Source organism: Camelus dromedarius, chromosome 4 (genome assembly GCF_036321535.1).
Source record: "Camelus dromedarius isolate mCamDro1 chromosome 4, mCamDro1.pat, whole genome shotgun sequence".
NCBI classification, from domain to species: domain Eukaryota; kingdom Metazoa; phylum Chordata; class Mammalia; order Artiodactyla; family Camelidae; genus Camelus; species Camelus dromedarius.
In genome coordinates, this window is record NC_087439.1 from 11540501 (window position 1) to 11554494 (window position 13994).

A 13994-nucleotide genomic window follows, 5' to 3' on the forward strand; every position below is an offset into this window, starting at 1 on the left:
GGCTTGCCTGGCGGAGGGGCCAGAAGGAGGGCGGCTTTAGTAGGGTCCCCGGTTCAAAGCCCAGCCCTGTCATGTGTTCTCCGCATGATCTTATTACTACTTAAATTCTCTGAGCCTCAGTCTCTCGAACGGAAAATCAGGAATAATGTTCATACTCTGAAGTGTCGAAGGATTGATTGGTTCATGAGGATTTGATAAAATAACAACGCTTTCCCCAAACTGTATTATTCATGCCTCTGGTGGCTGCCAGAGGACTTAAGATTGAATTAAATTGCAAGACATTTAAAAACAAGTTCCTAGTTTTGTGCATATTTTAATGTATATTAGAGTACTAAATGTCTGCTAACATAGCAAAATAATAATTTCACAGATAATATTTGGCCTAAGATAAGGCCAGATAAAAAGTGAATTGGAAGTTAAGTTGATTTAAAGATAAACACAAAGGGAAATTGACCAAGATAGCGGAGTAGAAAGACCCTGAGTTCACCTCTTGTGAGCACAGCAAAATCACAACTATTTGCAGAATTACCATTGATATATATATACACACATATACATACATACACATATATACATATATATATATATGTGGAAGATTAGAACTTACCAGAAAAGTTCTTCCATAACTAAAGACATACAGAAGGAACCACAACAAGACAGGTAGGTGAGGTAGGCTTGCAATGTAATCAGTCCTATACCCCCGGGTGGGCGACCCACAACCTGGAGAATAATTACACTGCAGAGGTTCTCCCACAACAGTGGGTTCTGAGACTGACATCAGGCTCCCCCGCCTGGGTTCCTGCACTGGGAAGATGAGCTCCCAGACCACTTAGCTTTGAAGGCCAGCAGGGTTTAATTTTGGGAGTCTCATCGGACTGGGGGAAATAGAAACTTCTCTTTAAAGGGCACACACAAACTCTCACCTGCTCTGGACCCAGGGAAAAAGCAGTAATTTGATAGCAGCCTGGGCTGGAACTACCTGCTGGTCTTGGCGAGTCTCTTGACGAGTCTCCAGGAGAAGGGGTGGGGGTGGGCAGTGTGGCTCACCCTGGGCACAGACACTGGTGGCAGCCATGCTTGTGAGTTTTGTCTACCACGTGGACACCAGTGCAGGCAGGTGCCACCGTGGGATCCTCCCTCTGGCTCATTAGAACCAAGACCTGGACCCACCCAAGAGCCTGTAGGTGCCGGTGCTGAGACACCTCAGGCCATGTAACTAACTGGGCTGGGACACAGACCCACCCATCAGCAGATGGGCTGGATAAATACTTCCTGAGCCCACAGTGGCCTCTCAACACGCCTCTAGACATGGCCCCGCCCACCAGAGGGCCAGGACCCAGCTCCACCCACCAGTGGGCAGGCATGAGCTCTGCCTTCCAGGAAGCCTGCTGTAACCTCCGGATCAGCCTTAGCTACCAGGAGGCCGACATCAGATGCGAGAAAATTATGATCCCACAGAAGGTCAGATCCTACCGTGGGACCAGCGGGGCCCTGACTGGCCCACTAGCAGGCCAACACACGCTTTGGGACCCCTCAGACCCCGTACACAATTGTGTCAGGAACCGTTTTTCGTCCCTACCCTGCCAAGTGATCTGACACCAGCTCTGGGAATCCCAGGCCCTGCGGCCAGATTCCAGGACCCGGCTCTGCCGGCTAGTATCTAGCAGTAGCCTCAGGACTTAGCTTCACCCACCAGTGGGTGGGCAACAGCCCTGGAGTCTTCTGGACCCTGACCCCACGCATTAGTGAGCCAGCACTAGCCCTGGGGCCCCCTGGGGTTCTGCAGTCAACCACCTCGTGACCAGGCCCCGCCAACCAGCAGCTGGCAGCCTCTGCACAAGGCAAGGCCTGGCAACTAACCAGACTAGGGGCCAACACATCCAAGCCTACCAGACTGCCCATGTAGTCGTCCTGCAACAATGAAGGGACCACACAACTGTCACAGGAGGATTCCCTAGAGCATATAGCTTAGTTGACAAGAGGGGAGTCTGCTCCTGGAACACAGAGGATGTCTCCTACAGAAGGCCACTTCTCCAAGGCCAGGAAATGTAACTAAGCTACAGATAAATCAAAATACAAACAGCAACATAGACAACATGAGGGCAACATGTTCCAGACGAAGGAACAAGATAAAACCCCAGAAGAACTAAGTGAAGTAGAGACACGCAATCTACCTGAGAAAAAGTTCAGGGTCATGATTGTAAAAGATGATCAAAGAACTCAGGAGGAGAATGGATGCACAGAGCAAGAAGCTGGAAGTTTTTTTTTCTCTGTTTTGTGAGGGGGAGGTAATTAGGCTTATTTATTTATTTTATATTTGGAGGAGGTACTGGGGATTGAACCCAAGACCTCGTGCATGCTAAGCATGCATTCTACCACTTGAGCTATATGCTCCCTACCCTTCACTCAGATTTAATGGAGAGATCAAAAGCTTTACAGACAAGGAAGAGCTAAGAGTTCAGCACCACAAAACCAGCTTTACAACAAAATTTAAAGGAACTTCTCTAGGTGAAAAAGAAAAAGAAAATTACCAAATGAAAAAACACATCAGTAAAGGCAAACATACAATAAAGGTAGGAAATCATCCAGGCATAAAACTAGTAGGATGGTTAAAAGACAAAAGTGGTAAAATCATCTATATCCACAATAAGCTGACAAGGGATATAAAAAAACAATTAGATATAAACTATGGTATCAAAAACAATCATCACGAGGGAAGGAGAGTACAAATGCAGGGTTTTAAAAATGCACTGAAATTAGAAGATCAACAACTTAACACAATCATGTATATGCCCAAGGCAATCTACAGATTCAGTGCAATCCCTACCAAAATCCCAACGGCATTTTTCACAGAACTAGAACAAATAATTTTAAAATATGTATGGAAACACAGAATACCCTGAATAGCCAAAACAATCTTGAGAAAGAAGAACAGAGCTGGAGGAATCATGCTTCCTGGACTCAGACAATACTACAAAGCTACAATAATCAAAACAGTATGTTACTGGCATAAAAAACAGACAAATTGATCAATGGAACAGAATAGAGAGCCCAGAAATAAACCCACTCACTTATGGTCAATTAATCTATGACAAAGGAGGCAAGAATATACAATGGAGAAAAGACAGTCTCTTCAATAAGTGGTCCTGGGAGAACTGGACAGCTCCCTGTAAAAGACTGAAATTAGAATATTCTCTAACACCATATACAAAAATAAACTCAAAATGGATTAAAGACTTAAATGTAAGACCAGAAACCATAAAACTCCTAGAGAAAACCTTAGGCAGAACACTCTTTGATATCAGATGTAGCAATATATTTTTGGATCTGTCTCCTAAAGCAAAAGCAATAAAAGCAAAAATAAACAAGTGGGACCAAATTAAATTTGAGAGCTTTCACACAGCAAAGGAAACCACTGACAAAATGAAAAGACAATCTATGGAATGGGGGAAAATTATCCCCAAATGATATGACCAATGTGGGGTTAATATCCAAAATATATAAGCAGCTCATACAACTCAACATCAAAGAAAAACCCATTTAAAAAGGGGGCAGACCTGAATAGACATTTTTATTTCCAAAGAGGACATGCAGATGGCCAAAAAAGCACATGAAAAGATGCTCAACATCGCTAATCAACAGGGAAATGCAAATCAAAACAAAGAGATCTCACCTTACACCTGTCAGAATGGCTATCATCAAAACGAACAGAAATAACAAATCTTGGTGGCGATGTTGAGAAAAGGGAACCATTGTGCACTATTGGTGGGGAAGTAAATTTGTGCAGCCACTGTGGAAAACAGTATGGAGGTTTCTCAAAAAATAAAAATAGAACTACAATCCAGCGATTCAACTCCTGGATATATATCTGAAAGAAACAAAAGCACTAATTCAAAAAGATACATGCACCCTAATGTTCATGCAGCATTATTTACAATTGCCAAGATATGAAAGCAACCTACGTGTCCATCAACAGATGAATGGATAAAGAATTAAGAAGATGTAGTATACACACACACACACACACACACACACACACACACACAATGGAATACTACTCAGCCATAAAAAGAATAAAATTTTGCCATCTGCAACAACATGGATGGACTTAGAAGATATATGTTAAGTGAAATAATTCAGACAGAGAAAGACAAATACTCTATGATGTCGCTCATATGTGGAATCTAAAAAATACAACAAACTAGTAAATAGAATAAAAAAAGAAAGAGACAGATACAGAGAACAAATTACTGGTTACCAGTGAGGAGACGGAAGAGGGAAAGGGGCAGTTTGGGGTAGGGGATTAAGAGGTAAAGTATTATGTATAAAATAAGCTACAAAAATATATTGCATAACAGGGAATAGAGCCAACAATCTGTAGTAACTATAAATAGAGAAGAACTAAAAATTGTGACTCATTATATTGTATACCTGTAACTTATATAAGTATAGTTGTACATCAACTATACGACAATTAAAAAAAGAAAGATAAACAAAAGGAAAAAATTTACTTGGCACGTGGATTGGCACCAGTAGTGAAGGTGGCTCCCAGGAGCCTGCAGGCTGGGTGTCCTGACAGTGTACACAGAGCCCACGACACCACCTAGATGCTCTGTGGGCGCTGGTCCCTCACCTCCTGCCTGTGCTCTGAGCTATGAACACCCCAGGTCCAAACTCCACCAGGACTCCTCTCCTGAGTGGAAGGAGATGGGTGACACTGAGGAGATCAAGGCCATCCTGAATCCGAATGGAAACAGCCCAGGCCATCTTACAGCAGAGCATCCAACCTCTTGAACACGTGTGGGCTCTGGGGGGGTCACCTGCAGCCACAAGCAGCTCCTCATCACCCCAAGGGCTACGCCGACATGATTCTCTGTGGGAACCGTGACGTGAAGATAGCCAGGATGTGCTGATCTATAACTCTAGCCTCTGCAAATCTTTTGCGTAGAAGGTTTCTTGTGGACTACGAACGAGGCCTTCCAGATTCACCTGTTGGTGTTGGTCTCGACTGACACTGGGACCCTCAGCAAGTCATTTAATTAGCCTCAGGGAGAAGGAAGTGATTTCAAAAGCCAAAGTCAGAACTGCAGGAAAAGCTCTGTATATGTGCAGTATGCTGCAGCCCTCAGACCAGGCAAGCAATGATGGAGAGTGGGGTACCCAGGGTTAGAACTTTGGGGATGGAGATGGGGAGGAGGGCCATGGGGGATTGAATTCTGTAAGCACCCAGGAGCCACTGAGAGATTAGGGGCAGGAGACACCTGTGTCTGTTTTTTAAAATTAATTAATTAGTTTATTTATTTTAATTGAAGCATAGTCAGTTTACAACGTTGCGTCAGCTTCTGGTGTACAGCATAATGTGTCGGTCATTCAAATACATACACATATTCATTTTCATATGCTTTTTCATTATAGGTTACTACCAAATATTGAATATAGTTCCCTGTGCTCTACAGAAGAAACTTGCTGTTTATCTATTTTATATGTAGTAGTTAGTATCTGCAAATCTCCAACTCCATTCCTCCTTTCCCACCCTTTTTCCCCCTTGGTAACCGTAAGTTTGTTTTCTGTATCTGTGAGTCTGTTTCTGTTTTGTAAATAAGTTCATTTGTCTGTTTTTTTTAGATTCCACATATAAGTGACATCATGCAGTATTTTTCTTTCTCTTTCTGGCTGACTTTTCTCAGAATTAATGATCTTCAGAGACCCGTGTTCATTACACAGGAATGAAGACAGCAGTGACCCGTCACGCAATGACCCATCACGCAACGAACACACATGCATGTTCTCCAAGGAGACACTGCAAGGGTTTAAGTGAAGTGTGGCAGCATGGTGATACCTCAGCGTGCTCTCTACAGGCTGGCTTTGAGCTTTCCACAGAGAAGCTGTAATTGGGCCTCCTGGATTTCCCTCCAGCCCGGCTGGTCAGCATCGATCCAGGGGCTCGGCTGAGAGATGCTGTCTTGTCTGCCTTCCCCTCAGACACGGCTCTGAATCTGTTCCCTGCCCTATTCCCGCTCCTCCGGAGCCTTGGGGACGCTCTCCTTCCATCCCCTCCAGTATGAACACCAGGTGAACCTCAGCAAGTGGAGGCAACACGGTTCAGAAGAATTGCTTGCAGTGTTTTTAGTGAAAAATAAAATAAACATTTTCTAATTGCTATGCACTGTAAGTTCATAGACAGGTTCGCAAGCACATTTTTGACCCTAAATAAAATATTAGCTGCCCAAAGATTCCCAGTCTCTAGCCCTCCTGGCCACCTCTGGTTCTTTTTTGGCTTTGTGACCACTTCAAGGGTCTTTTTTATCACATCCTTAACAACTTCCGGGCTCAGCACAGCCTGCTGGGTTGACTCTATGCTCCGGCCCACAGTTCCCTCCTATGTCACATGAAAATGGTCAGCCCCCCAAGGGAAGCCTCCTTGACTGTGAGTCACATGTAACCTAGTCCTTGTCACTTCCAGACATGTCTATCAAGAATTCCAAATCTCTCAGCAACTTCCGAACACTGACCCTTTCTAAGTTCTGATCTGTTGATTTGGAAGACTGGGGATAAATAAGTCCCCAGCATTGAGAAAATATTTGGGATTAATACCCAGAATACCTAGAGAACTCCTAAACTCAACAACAACAAAAACAGACAACCCAATTCAAAAAGAGGCAAAAGGCTTAGAGAGAAAGTTCTCTAAAGAGGGTATCAGGCTGACATGCTCACAGAGCGATGCTCAACATCACTAATCATTAGGGAAAAGCAAATCAAAACCACAGCGAGATACCGCTTCATACCCATTAGGACGGCTACCACTAAAAAAACGGAAGAAACCAGAAAACAAGTGTTGGTGATGATGTGGAGAAACTGGAACCCATGTCCATGTCTAGTGGGAATATAAGAGGGTGCAGCTACTATGGAAAATGGTATAGAGGTTCCTCAGTGAATTAAAAATACAATTACCACGTGTACCAGCAATCCCACTTCCGGTATATTCCCCAAATAACAGAAAGTAGTAGCTTGAAGAGTTATTTATACACCCATGTTCACAGCAGCATTATTCACAAAAGCTAAAATGTGGGAGCAACCCAAGTGTCCACCGACAGATGAATGGATGAGCAAAATGCAGTATTTCTGCATAAGCTTTGAACAAGACAATTCCGTCATGTGCTACACCATGGATGACCCTTGAGGACATCATGCTAAGTGAACTAGGCCAGTTACAAATAATTCCACTTACGGTGCCTGTATGGGGTAATAAAAATCACAGAGCCAGAAAGGAGAATGGTAATGGTCAGAGGCTGGTGGGGAAGAGGTGTGTGGGAAGTGACTGTTTAACGGGGACAGAGTTTCAGTTTTGCAAGATGATAGAAGTTCTGTGCATGAATGGTGGTGATGGTTGCACTGCACTGTGAATGTACTTACTACTGCTGAACTGAACACTTAAAAGTGGTTAAGGTGATACATTTTGTGTTATGCTATTTTACCACAGTAAAAAAATAAAAAGGAGGAGGAAAGGTCCCCAACACTGATCATCAGGAATAAATCTTTTCTAAAAAGTATTTCATTTATTTATTTTGTTTTGGGGGGAGGTAATCATGTTTACTTATTTATTTTAATGGAGGTGCTGGGGATTGAACCCAGGACCTCGTGCATGCTAAGCATGCGCTCTACCACTGAGCTATTCCCTGCCTACTAGGACTAAATTGTGAACTGGTCTGACAACCACCCTGACGGTGGTCCCCCACCAAGCCCCAGACCGTTGCTCCCCTTCCTCGGGTGGATTTATTGGGCTTTGCAGAGACGGCTAGGATGTGCCTTTTATCTCTGAGAGTCTAGCAGTCGGAGACTGGTTTTCAAGTCTGACTACATGGTAAAGTCACCTGGGGAGCTTGGGGAAAATCTTAATGGCCAAGCCTGAGTCCCAGAAATGCAAATGAAATTGGTTTGGGGTGGGGCTTAGGCATTGGTAGTTTTATAAGCTCAGTGATGAAGCTGTCGTGCAGGCAGGACTAGGTACCACTAATGTGAGACTCTCATCCCCCAAGCCCTTCCAGCTTCAGGTTGAGAAGCCTCCCTGGGCCCCCTGCCCAGCCTATCTGATTGGGGTGGACCTGGTCCTTTCTGTTTCTTCCACAAAGACCCACGGACAGCCTGGAGGGGCCCACACTGGGCATCGTGAAGCTTTTCCAGATGCTGCAGCTGTGAGAACCCACCAGGCCCCGGAGCCGAGTCTGGTGGCCCCAGTGAGGCCTTAGCACACCACTCAGTGACATGCCCTGGAGCTCTAGGGTTTGATCCATGTGGGCCACTGTCCCCAGCCCCTAATTTGGAGAGTGATGGGTTTTGTGCTGGGCATGCGGGACAGGTACTGGGAGAGTATGAAGATGCTGCTCCCGTTCATACATCCTCATCCCTTTGCCATCCAGACTCCCATGGTGACGGATGGCAGGAAGCTCCAGCCTGAGGCTAATGGTTCACAGAGGGGGCTGACAGCCAAAGACCGGCCAGTAACAAAGGGCCTTTTGACTTTCCAATCCCAATGGGAAGCCTCGATGATTCCAGTAAGTTTGTTTTCCTAAAACTCTCTCTCCTTGGGAACAATTTAAAAATCCCAGCACAGCCAAGGGAAGCCAAAAGAAAGGGAGGCATTGTCACAGGGTGATGAATAACCCCCGCAACAAACTAAGGCCATTTTTATTACATGTAAGCTTGTTAGCAAAGGAGAAACAGCCAGGTTGCTGGTGGCTTCTGCTCATGCTCAATTACTGTGGCGCGAAGGGGCTGGGGACAACTGCTCACAAAGCTGGGGTCAGAGCGGGGCCCTGTCGTTATTTCGAGAAGGTGCCTGGAGGCGGCAGGGTCACAGGAAGCGCCTCTAACTACGGGGCAGAACTGAGGTGCTCAGAGCCGAACTCGCCTTTGTCTGCCTAGGTGAGCTGCACAGACCTGGGTATTTTGCAGTCTAACAATGTTTAATTGGCTGAATTACGGGCAGTTAGCACAGCCCAGAACAAACCAAAACAACAGTAACAAAAACACCCAGACAACCAAAGGCCAACATTCACAACTTGGAAAACAGCCTCAGGAACGAACGGATAAACATGAGCACAAGTCACCTCTGCGGAATCAACACGCTGTTTTGATGGCTTTTAGCTCGATAAAATCATTGCAGAGGAAGGGTACAGCGCAGTGCTAGAGCACGTCCTTAGCATGCACAAGGTCCTGGGTTCAATCCCCTGTACCTCCACTAAAAAATAAAATTAAATTAAAAAATTAATTAAAAAATACATAAAGAAACCTAATTACCTCCACTTACCAAAAACAAAAATAAATCATTAGAGACCCAGAGGTCAGGCCAGGCCCACTGAGAGCCCCGGTGTCTCCATGGCCAGTTTCTAAGCCCTAGAAGGGAGGGAAATGGGTCCGGGTAGCTTCTCACCAAAAGGCAGCGCTCACCTTACGGGAGAAGGTTGCAGCTCAGCTCAAAAAGCGTATAGTCACTGTTGGGTGTGTGTATCCTGTCCTATATGATGTGTCCTTGATGCACATCCTCCCGATGACCACAGGAGGTGGACACGGACACAAGTCAGGGCACAGAGGCTCTGAGTGGCAAACGGACTATCGTGAGTGGTGGTCTTGGGACTGAAACTCAGGTCTGCTGGCTCCACAGCCTGCGTCCCCTACCCCAGAGTTTGTCACACACCACAGCACGTGCACCCGTCACCCAAGTTATTTACAGAAACAGACTCCAGGGCTACCCCCTAGCATCTGAGTCCGTAAGTCAGAGGAGAGCCTGGGTATCTGCATTTCTGCAAGATTGCTCTGTGGCTGCAGACTTTCCGATGGTGGATCCTGGTAAGAATCACAGTTTTGTTTTGTTTTGTTTTTTTTTGCAGGGAGGAGGTAATTAGGTTGGTTGGTTTGTTTATTTATTTTGATGGAGGTACGGGGGATTGAACCCAGGACCTCGTGCATACGAAGCATGTGCTCTACCACCTGAGCTACACCCTCCCCAAGAATCACAGTTTTCGTGACTGCCCAGTAGCCAGCCAGGTAGACCCACATATGCACAGACGGCCACTGAGTCAACACAACTGAAAAATGTCTGTAAAGCCCTCTGACATTCAGGGGGATATTCTACTCCATTTCATTTTTAAAAAGCTCTCTGTGACCCATGAAACTGATTTCATGGCCCACTAACGAATGCCAATTGCAGTTTGCAAACACTGCCCAGGATCATTCTGAGGCTCTGGGGTAGAGCCTGTGGCCTCTCTCTTGCTGCCTCCTACCCAGCTCAGAGACGGGTGGTTGGTAGCTTAGTCAGGGGTCAGGGAAAGGTGGCCACATGCCCTAAGAACAACAGCAAATTGCTTTGTATTTTTCTTTGACGTGTAATCTCGTACAGTGGCTCACCACACCTCTATAGGGCATCCGCTCCATTTTACAGGAGTGTAAAGGGAGGCTCGGGGCGTGCGGGGAGGCGCACGTGTTCTGCCCACGGTTGCAGAGCTGGGGTGTGGGGAGGCAGAGCTGGAACCGGGCTCCGGGGCTCTGACAGTTCTCCTCTGCAGCAGCAGCACTCTCGGGAGAGAAAGCATTTGTTTTTGTGGACAGAATGCAGGTATTTGATTTCCATGAGTAAAACCCTGCCTCTCTCCCTATCTCTCAGTCTTCCACCTCCTCCTTCCTCTCGCAGTGGCAGAAGGACTTTCCTATTTGTATTTCAACTCTTCTGTATGTAAAAGAGAGAGGCTGCTGAGGTCCCAGTCAGCTTTTGCTAACAAAATCAAATCCCCTGGCTTTCTCCGGCAGCTGGAGCCAGGGCTCGTAATCTACGGCTGCTTAAGGGAACAACTTTCTGGCGAAGGGAGCAAACATGCAGTCTGTTTTAATTGTGGCTAAACCGTGCACCCCAGGATACTCCAGCAGGAACAGGAAAATCCCAGATTTGGGTGTGCGACCCTGAGGATTAGTGGCAGATACATCAAATTCTTTCTTCCCCCTCTCTTGCTAGCACGTGTCAGGTCTGAGCACTCCTCCAGAGACCTTTCGAGATGAGCCAAGCCAGGAAGATTCAGTAACAGACTTCAAAAAAAAAAAAAAAACCCACAAACCAAAACCCACCACAATTCTGTTTTGTTCCAGGGTATGCACGTGGCCCCAATCAGGATTTGGCCCCAATTTGGATTATGTAAGAGCATCGCTCCATGGATGTCCCCCTTTGAATCCTGTCCTGCGTGCTCACTGCACCGGGAAGGTAGATGACAGATTTTTGTTGACAGTGGGGGTGGATGTGTTGGCTGTTCTCTGCCCTGATACAGTATTGACGGCAGGATCCAGTATTAGTCAGCGCCCATCGTTGGAGGGGATGCGTTAATCTGCCAACACTTGGGGGCTGACCGCATGCTCTGTATGGAGAACAGCAGGAGATGCCAAAGAAATGTCAAAAATGTCCCTGTCCCAGTTGTCCTTCTAATTAAAACGTGGCTATGCCTGTCTTGTTCCGTTGCACCTCAGTCCTAGCACAATGCTGGGCGTGCAGTACACGCTCAGTAAACAGACTGAATAAATGCATAAAGCTGCCATGAGTAGCGTTTCCCCAAGTGGGTTCCGTGGCATGTCGACAGCTACGACCTAGGGGGGTGTGGGGGGAGGGAGGGAGGGCACTAACACACAAATAAGTCTGCTTAACAAGGTTTGCTTGTTGTAGACATTATTTGACGTGTCAAAGTGCATTGTGACTCTCTCAGGGGGAAGCAGATCTTTCTCCAAATTTATTTGATGACACATGTCCTTTTTCATAGGAATGGTGGCCTTTGGGAAATGCTGTGAAACTGAGCTCCTGACGCTCACCTCCTGTCTGTCCTGCATAAATCGAGGGGTTAAAGGGAACAACAGGGTTGAGATGAGGATGCTAGGTGGCTGGCTAGGCTCGCTCCCGGGCTCACCGACTCCCAGCCAGACCAGTGTTGTGTCCAGGGAGCGCACGTCATGGATTTGGTTTGGGAGGCCCAAGAAGTGTAGACACTGAGAATGTTGAGGCCAGGGTTCAGCGTTCTGCTGTCTGTGTTTTTCACATGCCTGGATCCAGCTTCCCCAGATGTCATGAGGACGAGCCTGTCCCAGCAGATACGGCCGTGCACTCAAGTCTTGGGGAGGTCCGGGCGTCTGACTGAGTGGTCCCGCCGCACAGGTTATGAAAGCCCATGCAGGGGGCGGAGGGGAAGGTGCTTGCACACGAGGGGCCAGGACCACACCCCGAGGCTCCCCAGCAGTGGCAGAATGGCTTTACCTGAACAAAGCTGAACTCTCGCCAGTTGAGTGAGTTTGCAATAGAAGGTAGTGAGGTGACAGCCAGCAGGGACAGCGTGCCGAGGGCCAGTACTCCCAGGGACAGGTAGATCTCCATCCGCCAGACTTCCTCCTCTTTCCAGAGGTGACTCTTATTGGCCAAGACCTGACATGGAGAGAAGGAGAACCGTGAATGCCATGGCATAGGTCGGTGCCCTGGGATGTGGGTGAGTGCAGGTGTGAGGATGGGAGAAACACGGTCACAACCAACATTTCCCCTCCTGTAATGTGTGCTTGGCTCTGTTCTGGGTGCTTTTCAAAGACATAGGCTCCCTCCCAACACCTTTCACAAAGCTGCCCGGAGCCAGCCAACCAGAAGGGTCACCGAAGCCAAGAGTAAGGAGCCAGAGAATTCAATGAGACATAAAGAACCTCCAGACATGACCATCTCACATGGTTTTCTGGTCCCAAAATCCCCAGGAGGAAGGAAGAGTCTCCTAGCTCAGAATCCCTCCAGCCAGACTGGTTCCTGCCTCCGCTGCCGACCTCCCCTCCCAGCTGGTCTCATCCTGGACCCTTGGTCCCCCAAGCTGCCCCTGACCCTGGCTCCTCTTCCAGACATACACAGACACCAAACCCTTCAACATCTCCTAACTCAAAGGCCCCAGCACCCATCATTCCACCCAGTTCACCATTTCTGTCTGAGGAATAGAGCTTCAGCTCAACCACTGCCAGGCAACAGAGGCTGACATCCGTCTACCGAGCAGACCTGTGAGCTCTTATGAAGCACCTACTGTGTGCTGTGCTGCAGAGAGCAAGGATACCTGCTCTTAACAGAGCTCTGGGATTTCCCACGAAGCTCCAGGGACACACCCATCGGGGAGCCCCTGTGAACCCAGAGACTTCCACTCCCTCCCTCCCCACTCCGATTGCCCTTGATCTGAGCCCCCTCCCAGCCTGGCCGACACTTGCTCGTATAGTGCACGCACGAGGAAGAGCTTTTATCGAGGTCCTTCTACTGGAACCATCATTGCCCAGCTAGACCAGGTAACAGGGTTCCTAGAAGTCAAGGTGTTCTCTGAGAAACACCAGGAAACACTGGCACTTCAATTCTACCAGCAGAACAAGGCACGGCATTTCCATTAGGAAATGTGACCACTCTGCTTTGCCAAACAGAATGACTCATACAGGTTTTTTGAGACACTATTTCAGCAGGAAAAAAAAAAATCACCCAAGTGCCATTACCAGATAGCAGATTCAAAATGAACGTAGTGAGCTGAGCAAAACTGGTTTGCAAGCTTCTGAGAGAAAGCTGAAAGAAACCGAGAAGATGCCATCCTTGGGCACTCTCCTGCAATTTGAGGAAAACAATGGCCTCTGTTCTATTTCAGGGCAGGCTGGCTCATGCTGGTATCTTTCAGCCACAGAAAGACCTTGAGTCCAGGGACACAGGTTCTCACCCTGACCATGAGTTGTGTGAGACTCTGGGTCTCCCCTTCTCCACCGACAGAGCTGGAAGAGGTCATGTCTGAAATCCTAGGATTTTGCTTGCGGACGAAGCGACCGTCAGCATTAGTTGGGCGGGGCGGGGATTACTCCGCGGAGGGCAGGGAGATCTGAGCGTGGCTGAGCCCAGAAGAGGCTCACACCTTCCGAGCATTCACAGCTGCTGCTCAGTAAGTCATCTCCTCCTTGCAAGTTGTTTGTTCTTC

At 47.3% G+C, this 13994-nt stretch overlaps 1 protein-coding gene and 1 non-coding gene across 5 annotated transcripts in view; both read right to left on the reverse strand.

The window, feature by feature from the left end:
* The window catches only part of STEAP3 (STEAP3 metalloreductase), a 54285-nt gene that overhangs the window by 2736 nt on the left and 37555 nt on the right, over positions 1-13994 (reverse strand). For all 4 annotated transcript variants that reach the window (XM_064484694.1, XM_064484695.1, XM_031451276.2 and 1 more), the window contains exon 4: positions 12284-12448. In XM_064484694.1, coding sequence (XP_064340764.1) covers positions 12284-12448 — 165 coding nt within the window. The remainder of the gene's footprint in view (positions 1-12283; positions 12449-13994) is intronic.
* On the reverse strand, positions 9930-10003 carry TRNAT-CGU (transfer RNA threonine (anticodon CGU)). The gene has a single exon. It is a non-coding gene; the product is annotated as a tRNA-Thr (tRNA).